The sequence below is a fragment of the Kryptolebias marmoratus genome, linkage group LG21 (genome assembly GCF_001649575.2).
Source record: "Kryptolebias marmoratus isolate JLee-2015 linkage group LG21, ASM164957v2, whole genome shotgun sequence".
Lineage (NCBI taxonomy): Eukaryota > Metazoa > Chordata > Actinopteri > Cyprinodontiformes > Rivulidae > Kryptolebias > Kryptolebias marmoratus.
In genome coordinates, this window is record NC_051450.1 from 21,327,083 (window position 1) to 21,346,134 (window position 19,052).

The window sequence follows — 19,052 nt, forward strand, 5'->3', positions numbered from 1 at the left end:
GGTTGGATGGATGATGGATGGATGGATGGATGGATGGATGATGGATGGATGGATGGATGGATGGTTGGATGATGGATGGATGGATGGATGGATGGATGGATGGTTGGATGATGGATGGATGGATGAAGGGGGATTAAAGCTGTTCTGGTTGTTCTTGACTCAGTGGAGGAAACTGAACCAGCTGTGGTTGTGGAGCGTTTCTTGTCACCTTTGTCTTTGTCTTGTTGTCATTTTTTGACTCTTTCTGACCAATTTGTCTTTTAAAAGTCATATAACATTTCTCTGCAGTTTTTTGTCGTCTTTATAGTCTTTTTTCCTGTTTCTGTCTGTTTTTAGGCTTACTGGCTGCTCTTCGTCGATTCGTTGACGGTTTACTGTTAAATTATTGGCTTCAACAACCTTAAAGTTGTATTTGTATAGTTTCTGATGTACTGCAGTGTGTGCAAATATCCATTAATTAAAGTATCGATGAAATGGGACTCTGCTGTTCCAAAGCTAAAAGTTTTATAGTTTGATCACCTGAGCAGGTGCAGCACATTAATGCACTTTGTGTTATTGATTTAAAGTTTAGTAAACGTTTTCAGTCTGAGAGCACTTTCTGCTCCACAGGTTTCCCTCATTGTCTGAGACAGTTCATTTATTCTGCAGAGCAGGCCGTAGCTCGTATCCTCGCTAATTCAGCGAGGCGGTAGGTGCGACGAACCCTTCCGTGCCCTTTTTTTTTTCTCCTCTCCGTGCAGAAAACACGAACGGGTTTTCAGTAAAACACATCCAACCTCTGCTGAGACCGAACTGATTACTGTGGACGTCCCTGCGGAGCTCCCGCTGAGGCTTTCTACAATCCCATTTCCAAAAAAAATGAAAAAAGTTAAAACTTCGTGTAAAATTTAAATGAAAACAGAACGCAATGAGTCGGAAACCTCGTAAACTCATATTTTATTCACAGTGAAACAAACATCAGATGTTGAGACGGAGAAATTGGACCATTCTGGTTTTGAATCTGATGGCAGCTACGCGTCTTAAAGTAGCTCCAGATGTTTCTCCTCTTCTTCCAGCATCAGTCTGTAAACATCTGGACCTGAGGTTATCCTCTCCAGAGGCACTAATGCACCCCCATACCATCAGAGAGGCAGGCTGACCTCAGAACAGTTCTCCTCTTTGGTCCAGAGGAGACACATTTGGCTTCATCTTTGCCTGATAGAGCTTTAAGCAGCACAGTGAGCTGAGTTTACAGTGTTCCTGAGCAGAACCAGAACCTGATCACCAACACCGCCCGTCTTTAAAATTCAAAATTTTCTTTTTTTTCCCCTCCAACAAAAAAAGGGACATTTTTTTAGTTTAAACATGTTTCCTGGGTTCTGTTGTGAAAGAAAAATGGGTTTTTGAGATTTGCAAACCACTGAATTCTGTTTTTATTTACATTTTATCCAACGAGCTAACGTTTCCAGAGTTGGGGCTGAACAAGGGGACGCCTGAGCTTTGTTTTCGAAGTGGGAGTGGGGCAGCCGGGGTGTTTTTCTGCAGGGCTCAGGTTTCACAGTTTAGTCTGTTTTCAATTACCGGACAGGCCTTGGATCGGAGGAAAGTGCTGAAACGGTTGAAATCCTCAGCAGGTAGAGAGGATGAAGGGAGGGAGGACGAGTCCCAGGGAGACATCTGGACTCGGACTGAATGAGGCGGGACGTGTTGATGAGGTCAGATGTTTCTGGACCGGGCGTGGTCGGCCTCAGGTCGCCGACGGGGGGACGCGGGGGGGACGTCTCGATGGCTTCTAATGGCTTTCACAGCTGGGTCTCCCCCCGCCATCAAGTTTCATCCAACATCAAAACGACACACCTTCCACTTGGCTGCTCTCAGTCCCCCTCCACCCCTCAAAGGAAATCAGACTCTTGGCTTCCCATAAACTCCCCCCTCCTCCCCTCCTCCTCTTGATGTTTTTCCCAGCCCGTTCCTCAGGTCCTGCATGTCTTACAGCGCTCGCTGTCAAAGCGGCGGTGGCGGCGGCGGCGGCGGCTGATCACCGACAGCACGGCTTTGTTGCCGCAGCGGCGGAGCGAAGGCTTGGCTTGAATTCACGGGCGTCAGATGGAAGAGTTCTCCTGCCAACTGGGTTACAATATGCAGAAATCTTATTATTTTTTCCTCTTGCATCAGAGCAGTGAGTTATTTGGTGTCATAAACCATTCATGAAAAAGAAACACACTCCATCCATCCGGGGTCGGGTCTCGGGGGCAGCAGCCTCAGCAGGGAGACCCAGACTTCCCTCTCCCCAGCCACTTGGGCCAGCTCCTCCGGGGGAATCCCAAGGCGTTCCCAGTCCCTCCAGCGTGTCCTGGGTCTTCCTCCAGGGAGGCATCCTCACCAGATGCCCGAGCCACCTCAGCTGGCTCCTCTCGACGTGGAGGAGCAGCGGCTCTACTCTGAGTCCCTCCCGGATGACCGAGCTTCTCACCCNGATCTCTAAGGGAGAGCCCAGACACCCTGCGGAGGAAACTCATTTCAGCCGCTTGTATTCGCGATCTCGTTCTTTCGGTCACTACCCAAAGCTCGTGACCATAGATGAGGGTAGGAACGTAGATCTTCCGGTAAATCGAGAGCTTCGCCTTTTGACTCAGCTCTCTCTTCACCACGACAGATCGGTACAGCGGCCATTTTTCCCTTGTTCGTGAACAAGACCCCGAGCGGAGGAGTTTAAGTATCTCCTTCTCTCTTTTTATTCGTTAATGTTGAGATGGTCCTGGATGTTTACAAACTAAACTTTCCTTTTAAATGAAGTCTTCAGACCAGTTAATGGGAGATTCTGGTTAGGGTGTCCAATCCTGGTCCTCAGGGTCACCATCCTGCAGGTTTGACCTGTTCCTCTGCTCCAACACACCTGATTCATGGTTAAATCACCTCTTGATTGAAACCAGGTGTGTTGGAGCAGAGGAACAGGTCAAACCTGTTGTTGATCTCTCTTTTTGCAGCCGTTTGCTGGACGTCCTCCCAGTGACTCTTCTCCTGTCTCTGTTCCCACGCAGGACCACTGGTTTTGGCGAATGAGGGATAACTCGGTGGTGCCTGGCTACCCCATGCACATCAGTGTTTTCTGGAGGGGCCTGCCGCCCAAGATCGATGCCGTCTACGAGAACAGCGAGGACAAGTTTGTCTTCTTCAAAGGTGAGGCCGCCATCGAGGAGCGACCAGGACCTGTTTGTGTTTGTACGAGCCGCCTCTTTACTCTACGCCAGGGGTGTCCAATCCTGGTCCTCAGGGCCACCATCCTGCAGGTTTTACTTGTTTCTCTGCTCCAACACACCTGATCTGAATCAATGGGTGATTAACAGGCTTCTGCAGAACATGAAGAGGTGATTTAACCTCTGAATCAGGTGTGTTGGAGCAGAGAAACAAGGAAAACCTGCAGGATGGTGGCCCTGAGGACCAGGATTGGACACCCCTGATCTACGCGCTCGTTCTGATTATATTTAGAAGCAGAAAGGAGGTTTTTCTCTGCACCCGCTAAATGTTATCATGCTCACTGAAAGCGTCGCCTTAATCCTTTCTGTGCACGAGTTTATTGTAAATCTGGGGAAGATTAAAGGGCTGCGTCGCTGGGTTGGGATATCCGACATAACCCGAAAGTTTTGCCTTTAAATGAAGCGTGTGTCGTGGTCGCGGGTTTACATTTTCAGCTGGGAAATCAATGTTAATATATGAATTAAAGCACAGAGCTTTGAAGCCAAGTTAGAGGAGGAATCAGATATTATGTGTCTGCGTGAACTCCAGAGAAGAAGAGAAGAAGAGAGTGGTCTGCAGGGATAAAAACTACAAATCCTCTCTTGAAGCCGTTTCTATTTTCCAACACGAAACAATTCCCGGAAACGCAGACGAGCTGGATTTCACCGCTTCTGACTCGGGCCGGCTCGGTTTTAGAAGATTCTGACTAACAGAATGTCATTTCCTGCGAAAAAAAAAAAAGATTTCCCAGAAGCTCTTATTCCGTCGGAAAAGAAGTGGGTCAGGAAGCACAATGGAGTCCTGCAGGTCGCTCCTGAAACAGCTGCTTGGAATATCCTCGATCTGCGAAGGGAAGTTCAGAGTCCGGTTCGTTGGGAGCAACGAGCCTCTGCTTCCCCGTTTCCATCCCTCTGAGACGCTTCCTGTCCAAATGTAGACGGCGTGCGGGAGATTTATGTGCAGCAGTTGGAGTCAGGCCCGTCTTTAAACCTTCCTGAGGGAGTCGGAAGATTTTAACCCCTTTTTACTTTTTTACTTTCTGACAAAATCTCGACTCCAGCTTCACAAAATAAGAATTAAAAACATTTAATATGAATAAATCTGAGCTTGGACCGGACCGACCAGCAGATAACAGCCGACGTAGTCTTAAAAACGACTCCTGCAAACCTAGCAGGAAGTGCTACAGCTGGCCGCCACCGCTGTTTTCACTCGAATTCAGTGAATAAATGTGTAATATCTGTGAAACTGACGGCGTTGTAAAGGCCTACGAACAAACTAATACGAATAGTTTTCAGGCTGGAGTCGTTTTTAGGACGAACCCCGGCTCCAACTAGTCATTAGCTCATCATTCCGGTCAGAATTAGGCTGTATTTGTCAGTCAGAGGTAAGATATTAATTGTTCATAACCTATAAATGCGAGCAGTTAATTTGAGCTAAAATAATAATTATTCCTTATAAAAACGACGTGTTTGTCCGAGTTTCAAGTCATTAAAATATGAGATAATTCTACAAATTTGAACAGAGTTGGGATAGAAACATGTCAAAGCTGTGGCGTTTTGGCTTAAAGGGATATTTCAGCCACTCTGTTAATCCGAGGGTGCGGTTGTGGTGACCCCGCGGTGAAGAGCCGAGACGTTTCCTCTCCTTCCACCCTGAACTCTGCAGACCCTTTCAGATGAAACGGCTCTTTTTCTTCTCCTCCTGCTGCCAAAAATCTGCAGATTTTCCTTGGATTAGGTGTTTGTTTTTTTTTTCCTTGCAGCCATTTCCTGTATTTGTTGAGGAAAAAGGTGATCGGGTCGACTTAATGCTGAGTGTGCGAGAGTTTGAAATGTTTTTAGTCGCTAAACGAAGTCTTCTACGTTTGTGTTTTCTTTGGCGAAGACATATTCTGTTTAGATTTATTTTAATATACCTCAGAAGGCACAAAAATGGCTCCAAATCAAACATTTTTACAGATATTGAGCTGGAATTTGGCTCCAACCTCTAACCGAACACTTAATCTGATTTTAAAACTTTCAGAGTCAGCAGTGGTGGTCTGTTAGCAAAATATCTCACGAACCGTTGGACCGATTTTAATGAAACATTTGGGAAGTAGTCATTGGATGCACGTCTGCAACTGATTTCCTTTTGGAGTAAACACGATTAAAGATGGCTGCCACAGCCAAGTGACTTAAGGAAACACAAAAAGGGCTTAAACTCAGCCGGTTTTAGAGATATTGAGTTAAAATTTGGCATGGTAGTAGCTGAGAGTCACCGTTAACACATAGTTTGAGGGCTACACATTATAAGTCTTTGAGTGAACCCAATTAAAGACCTCAGCCAACATAACGTACAAATATTGAGCTAAATTTGGTCTGGTGGTAGCTGACAGTCATTTCCAACTCATTGTTTGAGATCTAATGATGTCATTCTTCAATGTTTGACCAAACTGGCGACCATTTCATCAGCACGAGGCGGTCTTAGCCTTTTCGTCTTCCTGTTCGTAACGCGCCCCTCCCCCGCCCGGCCCACATCTCAGCTCCTCCAGTGACGAAGAAATGCATTTCCTGGGGTCGCGCCGGGTCAAAAATGTGCTGTTTAACCTAATTACTCCACAGGAAGGAGGGAGAAAACGGGAAAACGAACTCCCAAATTCAAGACGATAGGAAAATAAAACACATTACATGGTTTCATGTCCCAGAAAAGATCCAGTGAGAAGGTATTTGCTTTGCTTCATGGGTTGAAAAAGACTTTAAAAAGGATTTAAATTGTCTTCTGGGTTGCCTGTTTTCCCCTCCAAGAGTCGTTGTGGTTTCCTTTTTATCTCGGCTGAGCAGTAACCAGCTCAGAAAAGTTCCCAGAGTGCCTCCAAGCGAAGCAGAAGAACTTGTCGCCATGTTTGTGTCCTATTTTAGTTTTAAAAACATCGGCAGCAGGTTATTCCCTCCCATTTGGAAAGTGAAGCTGCTCTTGGTGTGTTGATTTGTTTTTCCTCTCCCGTTGTGCAGGGAAGCAGTTCTGGGTGTTTAAGGACACAGAGCTGCAGTCTGGATACCCGAAGGACATCACGCAGTTCGCCCAGGGCATGCCGTCCCTCAGCATCGACTCCGCTGTGTGGTGGAAGGATGTCGCCAAGACCTATTTATTTAAAGGAGAGAGGTGGGTTCTCCTGGAGAACAGGAGTCCAGTCCAGGTGCTGTCAAACCAAACAGCTAAACATTAGAAGGACTGACGTGTTTGTAGGTCGCACTGTGATTGTGCACCAACAACAGCGACGAAGGACGCCGTAGTTGGAGTTAAACGACGCCGCAAAGATTCAGGAGAGCGAAAGCCAGGAGGCCAGGATGGCATGTCATAGAATGAGCCTCTACTTTGGCAACACTGCGGTTTTAATGGTCCAAATCCTAGAAGAGGGTTCAGTTTCCTCATCCAATCAGGGCACTTTTATCTATGGACCAATCACATCCCCTTACATCAGTGGTCTCTAATCCTGGTCCTCAGGGCCACCATCCTGCAGGTTTTCCTTGTTCCTCTGCTCCAACACACCTGATTTGAATCAACAGGTGATTAACAGGCTTCTGCAGAACATGAAGAGGTCATTTAACCTCTGAATCAGGTGTGTTGGAGCAGAGAAGTGGCTCTCCAGGACCAGGGTTGCCTACCGCTGCCTTACATCTATGGAGCTTTGGGTATTGGCTCACTCAGCGACTCCAAATTGCGACAAAATGATCAAATTTTTCGTCGCAATCTCACTAAATTCTGAGTGTTTGTGACACATCAACCAGCAGCAGCACAAAAGGAAGCCATTTCTTTTAAAATCATGACTTTTTTTCTGTGTTTGTGGTTTGTAAAGGTGTATTCCATTATTTTACTGCTCAAATCGTACCCACGTTTATGGCTCAGTCTACCGGAGTACCCCTTTGAAATGAAGATGGGCAGATTTGGAGCATGTTGGTTCTTTTTTTAGGCCTGGACGTTCGGGGCTGTAGCTTCGGATGTTTCTGACAAAATACAACTCTAGGAATGTAGAAACTGAGACGGGTTTGAGAAGATTCGTCACCCAAATTCTTTACATCATATTCGAAATGCGAGTCCATGCGAGTCACGGGTTGAAATTAAGACCCCCTCACCAACTAGTCGCCAAAAGTTGCGACTCAGCGAGGTACCGGCCTAAGAAAGTGTCTAAACGTGGTTCTAAGGGCTGTGAAAGGAAACTACCTCAGGTCTGAGGACTGTAAAGTGGTCCTCTGTCCAAAAGCTTCTATAATTTAGTTTGGTTCACATAGTTTATCCTCAACTAGATGACCCCCCCTGTCCTTGTTAAAGTCCTGACTCTAAAGTACCATATGCTAACCGTCGTTAGTTTCAGCCCAGTTCTTGCCAGCAGTTATAAACCGAACAGTATCTGCTTTGTCCTCCTGTGGCTCATCATATGTTTCTGTTTAGGTACTGGCGCTACAGCGAGGAAATGAAAACCATGGACCACGGCTACCCAAAGTCCATCTCCGTGTGGAAGGGGGTGCCTTATTCGCCGCAGGGGGCCTTTGTCGACAAAGACAATGGTACGGTTTGTCCTGCTCGATACTCCGATTTGGCAGCAGCGGCTCGACTCATGTGCCAGGCAGCATTGATTTCAGCTGGTCACTGGCACATGCTGCGTGGGAGTTAAACCGGGGTGGCATTGATTGCAATTTGTCCCAGTTATCCACCGGTTCTTAGCTGGTGGCGTGCGTCCATGTGTTCAGCGTCTGCGTGTTGCAAACAGAAGATAAGTTTGACCAGAAAATGGCTTTTTTTTGTTTGTTTCTGAGGTAAACGTGTGATAATCAGCTGACAGAAAACCCAACTGTTAGCAGGAGCTACGAAGGACGAGGAGGCAGGATTTCTAACTCTCACCAGATCGCCCATAGGCCAGTGGGATAATGTCGGACAGAAAAGGGGCTTTTGCCATTGGATATAATACCAGGTGGGCTCGAGTGTGGTCTTGGCAGCGACGCGGTTGGAAAAAGCGGAGCAGGTGGCGTTGAACGCCTCGTCCATCTGTGGCGAGGATCTGCTGCCAGATCTGTATCCGGGCGTGTCTCTTAGTGAGGTCAGATGGAGCGGGCGTCCATCGGAGCATGAAGGATGGATTCACACCCAGAGGGGCGATTGGTGTTTGCAGTTTCTGCTCGTCTGTGTGTTGGTATGGCCTCGCTCGCCAGCCTGGCTGGTTGCATAGTGTGTGTGTCAAGCAGCACGTTTATTGCATTGACCCAGATAGGCGTAATTGCGTGTGCTGGAGGTAATGATAATGTGTGTGAGGCGGCGTGATTCAGAGCCTGAGGGCTGCACTGACCTGGCTGGAGCCGATAAAAGCTCTGCCCAGATTTCTTCTCTCCTCTTTTCTTCTTCTGGCCTTTCTCTGAGAGATCGCCGTACGGCCGCAGCTGGACTAACCGCCTTTCCACTCCACTTCCTCTTCATCCACATGTATTTTTAAAAAACCGGGCCCCGTATGTGATGCCAAGAGTCCAATCTGGAAGAGGAACAGCGTCCCCATCCAGGAAACAAACAAATAAAAACATATCAGATGTATTTTTTTCAGGTATTGACTCTGAAAGGTCATGTAGGGGGGAGTAGGCGGGGCTTAAAGACTCACGTCCTCAGTGCACAGACTCTGGTTACAAAAGATTGGTCCGGCAGCCATTTATATGTCCGTGTTTCAAAGTCACTTCCTGTTTGCTAACAGTGCTTCCAGATTATTGACTTTCTCAATGTATTTAAGGAGTTTTCAGACCATTTTAGTGACTGTTTTTCAAAAAAAAACAACAAATGTAGAACCTTTTTCTGGTGTTCTGGTGAATTATACCATAAAAATAAATAAATAGGTGACTTTGAGTGTTTCCCAGGATGTTAATCCTCTCTCCTACAGATTCCTTTACAATTACAGGAGCTCAATTATGCAAATTAGGCGATGACATCACTTAGCGACTTCTACGACCTCCAGTAGCTACTTTCCTTCCTGATTGGCTGCGTTTCCTCTTCACCTTTCAGTTCATTTCCACGCTTTTAACATTTGATCTTCTGCCTTTCCTGTTAGAAGTGATGAAATTAGCGCCTTTATGTGAGACTAAATGTTTTCCACTTCCTGGTGTCGGCCGTTCAGGACGTGATATTTGGTTTGTTTTGGTTCTGCTCGGCCTTTGTGCCAAATAATTACTGTCAGGGGTTGATTTATGTCTCCGTGTTTGGCTCCCGGAGTAAAAACGACGGTGCTCACGTTCCTCCTGGCGTGATCTGGCGGCGCACCAGCTGCTGCGTGCTAGCACCGTTAGCCTTGAAAGTTCGACAGACGCCGTTGCCAGTTTAATTAAAAATGCATGAAGCCTCATCTCAAACTCCTCTTTTCCTTCACGCCGTTTGATCATTTTGTTTCATTCGGAGATGAATATTTTAAAAGTTCACTTCCTCACCGGGAACATCTCCACCTAACAAGTGATTAAGAAAGAAAAACACCCTGGCTTTTCCTCTGCTGGAAATTTGGAGCGTTTCTTTCCTCATCTTGCCAGAGAGGAGCGAACATGAATAATTAATTGGGAGACACAAAGTGTAACGGAGACCTGTGAGGAGAAACAGGAAAAACAATTCAAATATAATCTGTCCAGACCTGAACGAGTACTGACCCATCGTGGGTGACGTTATTTTGGGGCCGTTGTGTGATTTTTAGCAGGATCTGGATCTTTCTGCTTCTGTGATCGGTTGGATCAGTCCCGGGGGGACAGTGGGTCAACCGCAGAGAAATGTTTGAGCCGGCAGATGTGCAGCACGCCGTCCCGAGCACCAGCAGGTCGTTGTTTGAAACCCTGGCCTGCGAGGCGGCGGGCGATATGCATTCCTTCGAGGAAATCCTGGTTTCATTAATCAGAAATGGAACCGTCTCGTCTCGGACCACAAATACAGAAACTCTGACCTCCAGATGAAGTCAGTCACTTCGTTTATTCGTGACCTGAGATTTTTATTAAAAACTCTTAAACTGTTTTTGCCAAAATGCCTTAAAAGGAACAAAACTGATCTACAGAGTCGGCCATTTCTGTGGATTCACCTTAATAAAATGGGAATGGTTGGTGATATTAACTTCCTGTTTGTGGCACATTAACTTTTCAACATGGGTGGTGACCATGGCGGCCATTTTGGATCCAACTTTTGTTTCTTCAATGGGAAGAGGGTCATGTGACACATCAAACTTTTTGGGAATTTCACAAGAAAACCAACGGTGTGCTTGGTTTTAACGTAACTTTATTCTTTCAGAAGTTATTTACAAGTTTCTCACCACTTATAGAAACCTCGTCACACGCTGACAGCAACACCACAGGAGAAATGCGAGCACAGTAGTTTCAGGTGCTGCTCACCTTGTATCTTCACAGCAGAGACGATCGCCTTCAGATGACCCCAAAGATAAAAGTCTAAGGGGGTCAGATCGGCCATTCAACTGGCCCACGACGACCAATCCACTTTCCAGGAAGTGGAAGTGGGAGAAGAGGGTTGCGTTGACAATCCAACACAATATAAGTGGTGAGAAACTTGTAAATAACTCATGAAGGAATAAAGTTACATTAAAACCAAGCACACCGTTGTTTTTCTTGTGAAATTCACGATAAGTTTGATGTGTCACATGACCCTCTTCCCATTGAAAGTTGGATCCAAAATGGCTGCCATGGTCACCACCCCTTCCATATACTAATGTGCCACAAACAGGAAGTTAATATCACCAACCATTCCCATTTTATTAAGGTGTATCCACAGAAATGGCCGACCCTGTACATCTACAGCTATAACTGCCTTAAAATAACTGTTCAAGATCAAATGAAGACAGTAATTATAAAGTATTGTTGATATTTGTAGATTATTGGACCTTACATGTGTATGACTGTTCACGCTATGCTCTTTCCTGTCTCCGTGCTTCAGGTTTTACGTACTTCTACAAGGGGAAGGAGTACTGGAAGTTCAACAACCAGCTCCTGCGGGTGGAGCCGGGCTACCCTCGCTCCATCCTCAAAGACTTCCTGGGCTGCGAGCTGATGCCCGTAGACCACGGCCGCCCGCCGGCCGACGACGGCAGCTCGGACGTGGTGATCGAGCTGGACAACGAGGCCAGCACGGTGAAGGCGGTGGCCATCGTCATCCCCTGCGTGCTGGCGCTGTGCCTGCTGGTGCTGGTCTACACGGTGGTGCAGTTCAAACGGAAGGGCACGCCGCGCCACATACTGTACTGCAAACGCTCCATGCAGGAATGGGTCTGAAACGGTGGACTTGAAATAAAAAAAAAAAAAAAAAAAGAAAAATTAAAAAAAAGAGAGAGAGAAATTGGACAACGCAGAAGGAGGACGGCTGACTCTGGACAGCTTTAAAATAATCCACGGCCTTGCCTCGTCCTCCGGGGTGGTCCGGTCCGTGCGTTCGGACCTGCAGAAACAGCCAGACGGGCTGACTGTGATTTGTTCTACAAAAGGCGATCCCAGAACTGAACGCCGACTCCGCTCGCGCCCCCCGGCCTTTTTAACAACATGGAGGCAAAAAGGGACCTTTGGTCTCAGTCGGAGGAAAAAACGATGAGGGTCAGCATCTCTTTGTTACAGAAACTTGACTTCCTAACCCCTTCTGTTTTACTTTTCTGCCCTGTCTGCTTTTACTTAGAGGTCGGACGTTCGGGGGGAACAGAAACTCCCCCCTCAGGGCACTGCGTCGTCAGCTCTCATATCAGGTTGTTGGCAAAACAACAAAGCGACAGTTTTCTATTTTCCCACGGGGGCGACTCTCCCAAATCCCCACCCCTCGCGTCCTCTTTGAAATCTCATCCAATTACCAGTCATCTCTTCCTCTTTTTTAAAGTTAATTTCTGCTTTTAAAATGTTGATTTGAGAAAGGAAGTCTTCACCAGTCCCTTTAAGACACTCCTGAGACCAAACTAAACCAAAAGAAGTCAACTTCTCTCCAAAGAGGATCATGTTTTTGTTTTATCTTTCCCTCTCTGGATCTTTGCAGCGATTAAGAGTCAGGGAGCTCTGACTGTTGTGGCGGTCTGTTTAAGACACAGGGGCCAAATTGTACTGCAATATTTTAACTCGCCTTAATTATAGATCATACGACTTGTGCTTGGTTTCACCGTTTCTGGATTTTTAATCTTCTTTTTTTGGTCTGTTTTGTTTTGTATACTGCTTTTATTTTTCTTTGTGAAAGAAGCTAAGTAAGCGCTTCTTGTGGTTGGTATTTTATGTGTTTTATTACAGAATCCTCAGCACTGGCTTGCTGAGCCAATCTGGGCAGATTATACAGTAAGGGTCGGTGTGTTGAGGGTAATGTATTGTAACGTTTGAAGGTTCTGGAGCAAAGCCACTATTTTGTGTGTTAAGATGTTTGTTACTTATTATTTCTCCCGTTAGGGTTGGGCGATAGGCTTGAACGTTCTCATCGGCTATCATCATCATCAACCAACGGTTGGTGCGACATTTGCGCATCTGAGGAGGTGGAATTGGTGATTTTTGAATGTGAGGTCCTTTCCTGTCGCAGCTCGTGACGATGTTAAAAGTCGAAACCTGCAGGAAAAACGTCTCGAAGCAACGTTTTCTGCAAAGAGCGAGACCGTTACTGTCTGTTTAGACATCTGAGTCTTCATTCACCTTAATTTAACAGCGAAGAAGGACTTTTCAAAGGTACGTTTGATGAACCAAACTTCTCCACCTGCGGCGCCTCGTGTCGCGAAGCTAAAAGAGACGGAAGAGCAAATTGGCCCAGCAGGTCGCTGATAACGGTGATATAAATATAAGTCTGGAGGTTTCATTTGTTGGGCAGTCTGTGTCTGATCGTGAAACGGCCGCCGTGACTCGATGAGACGATGGAGTTTATTAAATCAGCCGCTGATCTGCGAGGCACCACTTTTGTTATAAAAAACCAAACGCTGTTTTATTCCGTTTAGCTGTTGTCTGGTAATCGTTTAATAAATTAGGCTTTTAAAAAAGCGCACATTAATCACAGAGTGAATTGTTTTTTTTTTATCCAACGTCGTGGTTCATTTTAAAATGACGCAGAGCTCATATTTCATATTTAGAACCATTAAGAAGTCAGAAATCTTTGTCGAGCAATAAACCAAAGCGTTGACGGGCGGCAGGCTGACAGGAAGTTCGAAAGCTTGATGGACAGTGTGTCCAGGTGTGGATATGTTTTGTATTTACAGGTCAAAACTCTTGAAAAGGAAAATTAAAGTAGCTAAACTGACGTGGAAAATGTCACCCTTAAAAGATAAAAATTACCACCAATGGCATCCAGTGATCGATGGTCGATGTTCATCCAATCGCCCAACCCTGTCTCCCATGCAACCCAAAACGGGCCAACGAGAGCCCGAGCGTCTTAATGGAATTATCTTTGTTCCATATTTAGTTCCAGGGTTCACCTGAAATGGTTGTTGAGTTTAGAAATGGAGGACCTGTTGACTGAGAGAAGTCAGGATCAGTGCCTGCAAGCGTTCACAACTGGAACCTCCCTGAAAACAAAAAAAAGGATGTTTTTTCTTTTAAATGCTGTTATTTTTCTACTTTTCTGTCCCCTCCCCCACCTCTCCTCTTCCAGGTACATTTATATATTAAAAGAAAAAACATTTTGGTACATTTGGGAATTTGTTCTGGAGATCTGATGATTGGCGGGTCAGATTGTCCTCTGTTTGTTTGTTTTCATGATCACATTCTGCTTTTTTTATTTTCTGTTTTCTGGTCAAAACAAATCGGATGTCTCTCAATCACTTCTCTGTTTAAGACTCTGGGACAACCAAATAAATAAAAAAGAAACATGTTCTGACTGAATGAATAAACTGATCAGTATATGATGATCTGCCTCCAAATTCTCTGCTTATCGTTTGACCTCTGTGTGAAAACTTCTGTGGAAAAGTTATGAACAATCAGTTTTTTGAACAATCTAAGTTTGGAAAATTGGGGAAAAATAGAGTTAAATGTTTAATCTCGCCGGGCTGCAACTGTATGGGATTAGTTGGACATTTTTTACTTGGATTAAACCAAACATAATGGTTGTTTTAGCTACCTGTGAAGTCTGAACCTAAATTTGATGGGAGTTTACATGGATGTTACGGCTCTATGGCTGTAAAATTATGGAAACTAAACTGAGACGGGATCCAGAGACTCCTCTGTGAGTTCTGTTCGCCAACGAGTCCCAGTTAGATAATACGTTAAAGGTAGTACAGCTGTTGGGGTGTACTTGAAGATGCTAAATTGCAAGAAAATGTTTGCGTATCGCCAAAAAAATACAGCTCTAGTGCTCTGGATTCATGGAAACTAAATTGAGATGGGGTCTAGACACCTTTGACCCTTTTGCCCCGACACACGAGCGAACTGAGAACCCTCATGAACGTTTCGAGACGTTTTTAAGGTTCCCTCACTGCCTGGACTGCAACCATTGACTAGTTGAGGCGTTTGGACTTGGGCCAAACTTCGCCGGGAGCTTGAGTACGCATCACCTAGTAAATGGCTCTAGAATTATGGAAACTAAACTGATCTGAGACAAGATCCAGACGCCTTCGACAGCTCTCTTTTGCCACGACACCAGATCAAGGCCTTGTGGCTCACATGAGGAAACAGAACCGTCACAAACGTCGCAAACACATTTCTGTTTAAGGGTTGTGACGATCCTCAGGACAGATGTTCTGTATCTTTATTGCACAGCTTCTTTTGTTTCACTGGGAGTCCAAGAAAAATCATTGTTTTTTTGTTGAAACAAACTCCAAACAGTAAATAAGGCTGTTGGCTGCAACCCCGGCGTACTCTGAACCCTGGAGATTAACTCCACCAGCTGCCGGGAAGGCAAATAAAATCGTAGCAGTTGATTCAGAGAACCCGCGTCGGCTCGGAGGGTTCAGAGGTCCTCGCCGGTCGTGCGGCGCTGTACTTTTGGGTGGCACGATAAAAATCAGTGCTGCACGATCCCAGAGGTGCGCCGGCTGGCATTTACCGCAGGCTGAATGTGAAACCAGAGCTGCATGGTGTTTATTCTAGCTTTGCTGGGACACATTTGACATACAGTTACTGACAACATGGATGGTGAGGTCAACCTAGTTTACCGGCTGAGGTCACGGACTCGCTCTGTGTGTGTGTGGTGAAATTGCTCTCTTAGGGACAGCACTCCATTGGTTCTCATCACAGGACTGTTCGATGGGAAAATTGCCTTTCTACTTTGGAAGGCATTATGTGCTTTGCTATGTTTATATTGGTGCTTTCTTTCATTTTCTTCTCCCCAACAGTAAACAGAGACTTGAAGTGGGTGTCCGTGTGCCTCTTAGTGTTTTCCCTCATGTATTGGTAAAGGTGGGAACCTAAAAGTGTGTTGTTTTTTTAGCCGCGTCGATTTTTAAATAATAATAAAAAAAGTTTTGTTTTAAACGAGTCAGCGAAGCAGTTGCCGCGCTTTGCGGTTTGTCCCTCTAGAGTCGCCGTAGCTTCCTGTAGCAGCACCACGATGCAGTGAAGTTGCGTTTTTACGCTTTTTCCCGTGTTTTCGTCCGTGAGCCCTGACGAAGAAATGACTGTAAGTAATAATTTGAGTTTTGAACACAAGGTTGTTAGTAGTAATGAGTTCAAAACGTTTGACTTGTGCATAAATTTCCAGTGATAAACGCGATGCTAATCACGCTAGCTTTCATGCGGCGTTTTCAATGTTACGTTAGCATCTATGCTAATTGTCAATTAGCAGCCTGTGAGTAAAATTTTTTTTTTAACTTTAATTTTAGGGTTGCTAACTTTTCGAAGTCCAAATAAGAAATACTAACTGGACAGGGTGGTGCAGAGGGACGGGGGGGCGGTTGACATTTTACCGGACAAACATTCACAGATTCATGTCAGGAGAGTTAAAATAAATTCAGCGAGAAAGAATAATGGTTGGTTTTGCTACTTTAGCTAAAAGCTAAGAGAACGTTAGCTACAGTAGAAGCTAAAAGCTATCAGAACCTAAAAGTAGCTTAATGCTAGCATGTTAGCTTAATGCTGAAAAGTTAAATGTTTAGCTTCTTTAGCTTTAACATCTCAGTTTCCGACAAACCGAGGTTTGTTTCTGCCTTCGACTTCTTTCTCTAAAAAGCCAGAACATGATTCTTCACCTCTGATTTGACAAATCAGACCTAGTTTATTTATAAACTGTAAACAAATTTGCACTGGAACTTAAAAATAAGGAACAACTCAAAATGGATCGTGGCTTTTTGGCTTCAAATACGAGATGTTTCCTTTTTTTAAGGGACACTCGGCAACCCTAGTTATTATATACTCTTCATTTGTGTGAAATAATTTGCAGTAATTTAAGTTGCAAGATAATAGAAATGCATCCATAATCAATGTATTCTGAGCTGTAACTGAACCGAATCGTCAGGAGTCTAAAGGTTCCCACCTCTATGTTTCTGTTTCTGGGTTGTTGTTTTTGTCTTTAAGTTGTTCAGAAAGTCGTGCAGAAGTTGTGTTTTTCTCATAAATGCAGACACAGAACAGTTCTCCATTGCTACTTGAGATCTTCCACAGGGAGGGAACGCTTTTTTAATTGTTGGTTTTGTTTTAAGTTTTGTCAGTCCAGCAGTCCCCACGCAGCCTCTCCTGCGTCTGTCGGGCTCAAACATTGGTGCTAAACCGACCGATGCGGGTCGCGGTGCTGCTTTTCCTGCCACGGCTCCTCCTGTTCCCGCTCAGCTCAGGGCGGGAAGGATTAAAATGGGAGCGGGAGTCGCAGGTTTTCTTTTAACCCGAGTCTTTATGGTGCTCAGCGTCGTGGCCGTCTGTTGGAAGTCGTGTTCGCCTTTGCAGGGTGAAAAACCCATTGTGAAGACAAGAGGTCAGAGGTCACTGACTGGACTTGGCTAAAGCAGGGACTCTCCTGGAGCAGGGGGGGGTGGTTGTGTCCTTCAGAACAGTTTCTGTCACGTCCTCATTAAATCATCAGCCGTTATGTGACGTCGTAGGTCCTCTTCCAACTTTCACCTCCTTCACGGCAAAGCTTTGCGTCCAATCATAGCGCAGCGTGACTTTTTAGGGTGGACTCGCACCAGGAGTCCTTCGGTCCGCGTGTTTGGTCCGGACCAAAAGCAGACTTCATTTTTGTTTTCATTTGGTGCCGTTTGTGTTCACATTGTGCTTTTATTTCTTTGGAAGCGGACTCTAATTGTAAACAAAGTCACATGGGTGACGATCATTGCTCCTATTGGACAGAAATTGTTGCATGGTTGTTCCAGGTCAGTTTGCGGCTCGTTGTTTGTAGCGTCCACGGACTCAACACAGATAGGCTAACCTTTACCGTGATGCTCAGCGACGGTGGCCCGTGTCGTCCAAGAAGGTGCATGTTTTCCTGTAGTTGGTCCGCATCGAGGCTGGTCTGTATTCGAGCCGTACCAGAGTTCGTTTGGAAGGTGGTCTCAGTCTGGTTGTTTGGCCCGAACCAGGATTCGCACCGGCACCAAAGGTCCGAACCAACGGGGGGAAAGAACTCTGACCCAACGTGTCAGGCGTGAATACACCCCTAAATATATCTGCGTGTAAAAGCAGTGCTCCAAAACTTACCTGTTGGAGGTACCTCTTTAAACAACCTCAGTTTAGAGAAATGGACTTTAATTCGTGCTATCTGCACTTATAAACCTTAAACGCTCAGATTTGCATTTTGTTGTGTTTAAAATGTCTTTTTCTGTGTTGCTGTTTGGTTAGGTTGGGTCTTTAGAGCATCTTCCTTTTTTCATTCCAGGCTGTAAAACATTCAGACACGAGTTGAAGTCGAGTGGAACGACTCGGTCCACTTTGTCTCTGTATGTGAGAACAGTTAAACCGTGATTTGCTTCGTTCTCTTTGGAGATGAACTCTAGCTTAATAAGCTGGTTAATTAAATCGCTTCTCCCACAGTTAGCCTGCTTGGTTAAGATTAAGCTGATTAGCAAAAACATCAAATATGCCAGCAAACGAAGCCCGACGCCATTTACCTGTTTTTGAACTTGTGCAGCTTAATATTTAGATACGATTGTTTGTTCCTGTTGGTATTTTTGCTCCAACCATCGCTGTAAACAACACGTCCCGTTCTGTGACGGGTGGAGGAGGTTCTGCAGAGCCTCATCCATTACGTTTGGAGAACCGTTCTGATTGTGTTCGTTTTCTAAAGATGTCACTTCTTTTTATACCACGTTTTCCATCGAATGTCTTCTTTTTATTTGTGACTGTCTGTCTTTGGAAATATTGCTCTGTCATTTAATAAAATGCATCTAAAACCATCTTCCCATCCATTGTTTGTCTCCATGCTGGCGTCCTCACGCTCATGATGTTGAATGGGGAAAAAAGAAAGGCCCCCCTTTTTTATTTTTTTTTATCAGGTTTAAAATGATTTAAATCTAATCCAGAGTTGTGGCCCACTCTTCTTTCCAGCGTTGCTTCAGCTCATTGGTTTCTGCTCAGCTCTCTGAGGTTCTGGTTCTGGTTCTGGACCGTTCTGTTGTAGATTAGCTGCTGTGTTTGGGATCATTGTCCTGTTTGTCGGACAGATGGCCTCACATCTGACTCCAGAATCACCCCAAACCATCACCTCTCCACCATCGTGCTGACAGCTGCAGTGCATTCTGGGTAAATGTCTGTCCTCTGGTCTGGTTCTGGTCCAGAAGTCCTTTGGTTCCTTCAAGTCGAGCTGCCATGTTGTTTTTAGAAAGAAGAGGCTTTAACCTTTGACCTTTAACCTACTGACTGAGGCCTGTAGAATCTGAGGTGGAGCTCATTGCACGGTCTGACCTTCAGGGTGAAGATCAGCAGCTGTTTTAAGAGTCTCCTCTTGTGAATAATCTTCCTCTCTGTAGAACGATGGAC

At 45.4% G+C, this 19,052-nt stretch overlaps 1 protein-coding gene across 2 annotated transcripts in view; it reads left to right on the forward strand.

Annotated features, from left to right (window-relative positions):
* LOC108245428 (matrix metalloproteinase-16) overlaps nt 1-11,480 on the forward strand; it is a 56,537-nt gene extending 45,057 nt beyond the window's left edge. For both annotated transcript variants that reach the window (XM_017432325.3, XM_017432328.3), the window contains 4 exons: nt 3,021-3,159; nt 6,207-6,357; nt 7,645-7,760; nt 11,146-11,480. In XM_017432325.3, coding sequence (XP_017287814.2) covers nt 3,021-3,159; nt 6,207-6,357; nt 7,645-7,760; nt 11,146-11,480 — 741 coding nt within the window. The remainder of the gene's footprint in view (nt 1-3,020; nt 3,160-6,206; nt 6,358-7,644; nt 7,761-11,145) is intronic.
* Nucleotides 11,481-19,052: the final 7,572 nt, after the last annotated feature.